A 3,950-nucleotide genomic window follows, 5' to 3' on the forward strand; every position below is an offset into this window, starting at 1 on the left:
TGAAAAGTGAACATAATGCCTTTTGTTTTTCCTTTGTAGGACTGGTATAATTCAGGAAAACCTTGTGTGTTTTGGCTCTCAGGTTTCTTTTTCACCCAAGCCTTTTTAACTGGAGCTATGCAGAATTATGCCAGAAAATATACCATCCCTATTGATTTACTAGGATATGAATTTGAGGTACAGTAACACTTTAAACTCCGTATAATTTAAACTCCATATAATTACATCAAAGGCATGCATTTAAGCAAGGAGGATATGCATAATTCATATTTTATAGCCCATTATAAATAATTTGACTTCTTCCCATTCTTTGTGTTTCATGAAGAAAGTATACAATATTTATCTTGCTATCTCTGGGAGAGGACTTTTTATATAGCTCAATATTAAATTCAAATATCTAATGCTGCTCTTCTATTTTAGCAAAAACTAGTATGAGGTATAGTAAAATCAGATAAAATGCTTCAAAAAGAACTGTATTGTATAATTTACATTTACATTTTACTGAAAAAACTTACAGTTCAGGAAGCTATTATATAGAGGGGTTTCCCTGAATGTGTTCTGAAGATTTGGCTCATGCTTTCTTTATGAGACAAAGTTGTCTGGCGAGGAAATCATTACTAATGTGTGCCTCTCCCCTCAGGTTATTTCATCTGACACTTCTGAGAAAGCACCAGAAGATGGTGTTTATATCCATGGATTATATCTCGATGGAGCACGCTGGGACAGAGCAAGGTCAGTAGTTTCAAGTGCAAAGACCTCTTTGACTATGGCTGAATTATAGGTGAGGTAAACTGTCTGCTGCCTTTCCCCCACTGCCCAACCAAAGGCTTCTTCTAGGGAACACAAGTAATAAATAATATCAGAATTGTTGCTATAAATCATTACTCAGGCTGGGGCAATTAGTGAGCAATTTTAGGCTCCAAACAATTTTTAGTTAATATTTCAGTGGTCTTACTAGTAGAAAAATTAGTTGAAATTATTTTTCTTCTTCTGTTTTGTAACAGTTACCTTCTGTTTTGTGATGTGTAGGAACACCTCAGTTTTAAATAGTTTTCAGTTATAGTAAAGTTCCCATTCCTACTGGTGAATGAAAAATTTTTTCTTACTTTTTTTAAACACTTTTTATTGAGTTATAGTCATTTTACAATGTTGTGTCAAATTCCAATGTAGAGCACAATTTTTCAGTTATACGTGAACATACATATATTCATTGTCACATTATTTTCGCTGTGAGCTACCACAAGATCTTGTATATATTTCCCTGTGCTACTTTTTCTTGTTTTGATGATGTAATAAATAAATATTTAAAATAAATACTCAATTATTCCCTATTTTAAATCTATGGAGGTAAGAGAGAAAGGGAAAGACAATTTCCCTTGGAGCCCTGGTCTTTAACAATCCATTAATCTATTTCCAGAGTCAAGATTAGACTTTGCTCTCAAGAAAGGATTAAAGGCCAAGGAAGAGAAAATCGCTTAGGAAGGAGCAAGAAGGTGGTTCTATAGAGATAGGATAGAGATATGAGGAGACTTAGCATGCTTATAGTTCATTTGATTATTTCTATCTCTTTTCATTTTCATTATTCTACTGACGTGTCTTTTGACTTACTTTTCCTTATATATATATTCATCTTTTCCTTCCTTCTTTCCCTCCTTCTTGCAAGCAAACAAGCAAACAAACAAATAAACAATGTAGCATAAGGAAAATAAACCCCATTATCTAGTTAGATAGATCTGTTTGAATCATGACACTGGAACATAAGAGCTGTGTTACTGTGAGAAAAGTACTCAACCTCTCTGAGCCTCTACTCTTAACCTGTGGAATAGGAATGGGGACAAGACTATTTTGAGGGTTAAATGTGACAGCATAGTGTCTGCCCTCTTGGACAGGACTTTAAAAATGGCAGGAATTTATATTTGTCCACTGTTTGTATACATTGCCTTTCCATAATTTTCTTTTGTTTCTCTCAATTCTTCATTGCCTCTTCCTTGGTTTGGTTTTGTTTTTACATTTCTTTTCCTGCATATCTTTGGTCCTCTCTTATATTAAAAGCCAATATCTAAGTAGCAATTTCTAAGATGCAAATTTCATCCTATTTCTGATTAACATCTGTTAATTTCTCTTCACAGTGGATTGCTTGCTGAACAATACCCCAAACTTCTGTTTGACCTGATGCCCATCATATGGATAAAACCAAGTAAATATATTTCTAACAAATTTTGTAGAGTTTTAGGGAGGATAATGATAGGTATTTTTAACTGCTTCCCCAAATAAGTCTGTTCAAACCTATTAGGATGTTGTACAGTTATAGTAAATAGTGACTTTATGTTTACATTGGAAATATATTGTTCCCCTTTTTGTAGTGCATTGACATTACATTAGGAATATTCTGCCTCTTATCTCTCTTATCCCATGGGATGTAACATTTTCATTGCCCCTCCCCCACACTTCCAGGGCTTCCCATCAATATTTTGATTGTGAAGTGCCTTTGTACTTCTCAGAGACACAAATAGGCTTGACACAGTTTCCGGCTAGCAACTAGAGTTTTCTGGTTATAAGAAACTCCCCAGGCCTAGGAGCCAGCCTACGTGCCCAATATATAGATGTTGCAAGCCACATAGGGTAGAGGCCAATTTTTGCCCCCTTGGGAAACCTACATGCTCCTTCCCTCCTTTTGCAATCATCATTTCTCCACCTAGTCTGAATGACTGTTGCTTGTTCTTTTGTTTTCTCTTTCCTCTAATTTTTTCATTCTCAAATAACTATAAATGAAAACACTTAAAAATCACCCACAATCACCACCCAAACAATTAAGTATTTTTATTAAAGCAGTTCATTTATGATAAATGGCCTCTGTTTAGCAAGATTCCTAATGTCTCATATCTGACTTTTCAAGGATTGTGTATAGATTCTTTTTGTGAATAGATAAGAGTTGGTGTGTTTTTCTAAGTAATAACCTGCTGAAAACACATAGTAACTGCAGCTTCTTCTAATTTATGGGTTTCTTGTATTAGAGCTCCCAGCAGCTGCATTTCTCTTGTTGCATCTCCCCATTATTTATGCTGTATTTTATTCCTTCTTTACCTTCTCCTTCTCTCCCAAGTCCTCTTGAGTGTTTCCATGTCTGTTTAGTGGTCAGGTCTTTAAAATCAATTCCTGTCCTGTAGACCCAGAATCATGCGTTTTATGAAATCATTGCCTTGTTTCACAATAATAAATATATGCCAGATGTAAAAAACAACTACTTTAAAATGTTTAGATATCATAACCATGATCTTAGATTTAGTACTGGTCATTTTATTACAGGATAATTAATTGTTCTTTTAGTACCAGTGGCTGCTTTCCCTTTATCAAATGAATGCATTTCTTTTTTTTTTTTTCAAGCTGAAAAGTCTCAGATTGTGAAGTCGAATGCCTATTTCTGTCCCCTTTACAAGACAAGTGAACGTAAAGGCACTCTTTCCACCACAGGACATTCTACTAACTTTGTCATTGCAATGTTGTTAAAAACAGACCAACCCACTCAACACTGGATCAAACGTGGGGTTGCTTTGCTTTGTCAGTTGGATGACTAAATTGGACAAATTAAGAAAACATCTGAAAGAAGTAAAAAAAAAAAAAGTATTGTCTTCACTTATTTGAAAATATATATTATAAAACCAACTCTCACGATGCCATTCTTTTACGTGATCTTTATGAGTGGTCTTTGCATTGTTCTCCTCCCTGACGTACCCACTCTTGATTGAAATACAGCCTTCTAGGTGGACTCTCGAGATCACAGACATCTGTGGAAGAAAAACATGAAAAGACATTTTATTTGAAGCATATGAAAAATCTTTGAAACTTTTGTTTAGTTCCTTTTTTATTTTTAGTTTTGATATATATGTGAAAAATAGATTTGGGAAGACCAGCTGGATAAAATTTAACTAATATCAGAAATTATCTCATTC

At 34.4% G+C, this 3,950-nt stretch overlaps 1 protein-coding gene across 1 annotated transcript in view; it reads left to right on the top strand.

Moving 5' to 3' along the window:
* The window catches only part of DNAH12 (dynein axonemal heavy chain 12), a 151,200-nt gene extending 147,399 nt beyond the window's left edge, over window positions 1–3,801 (top strand). Inside the window, exons 72-75 of the mRNA XM_064496402.1 lie at window positions 40–177; window positions 641–732; window positions 2,130–2,197; window positions 3,385–3,801. Coding sequence (XP_064352472.1) covers window positions 40–177; window positions 641–732; window positions 2,130–2,197; window positions 3,385–3,575 — 489 coding nt within the window. The 3' untranslated portion in view covers window positions 3,576–3,801. The remainder of the gene's footprint in view (window positions 1–39; window positions 178–640; window positions 733–2,129; window positions 2,198–3,384) is intronic.
* Window positions 3,802–3,950: the final 149 nt, after the last annotated feature.

The sequence above is a fragment of the Camelus dromedarius genome, chromosome 17, assembly GCF_036321535.1.
Source record: "Camelus dromedarius isolate mCamDro1 chromosome 17, mCamDro1.pat, whole genome shotgun sequence".
Classification (NCBI taxonomy): Eukaryota; Metazoa; Chordata; class Mammalia; order Artiodactyla; family Camelidae; genus Camelus; species Camelus dromedarius.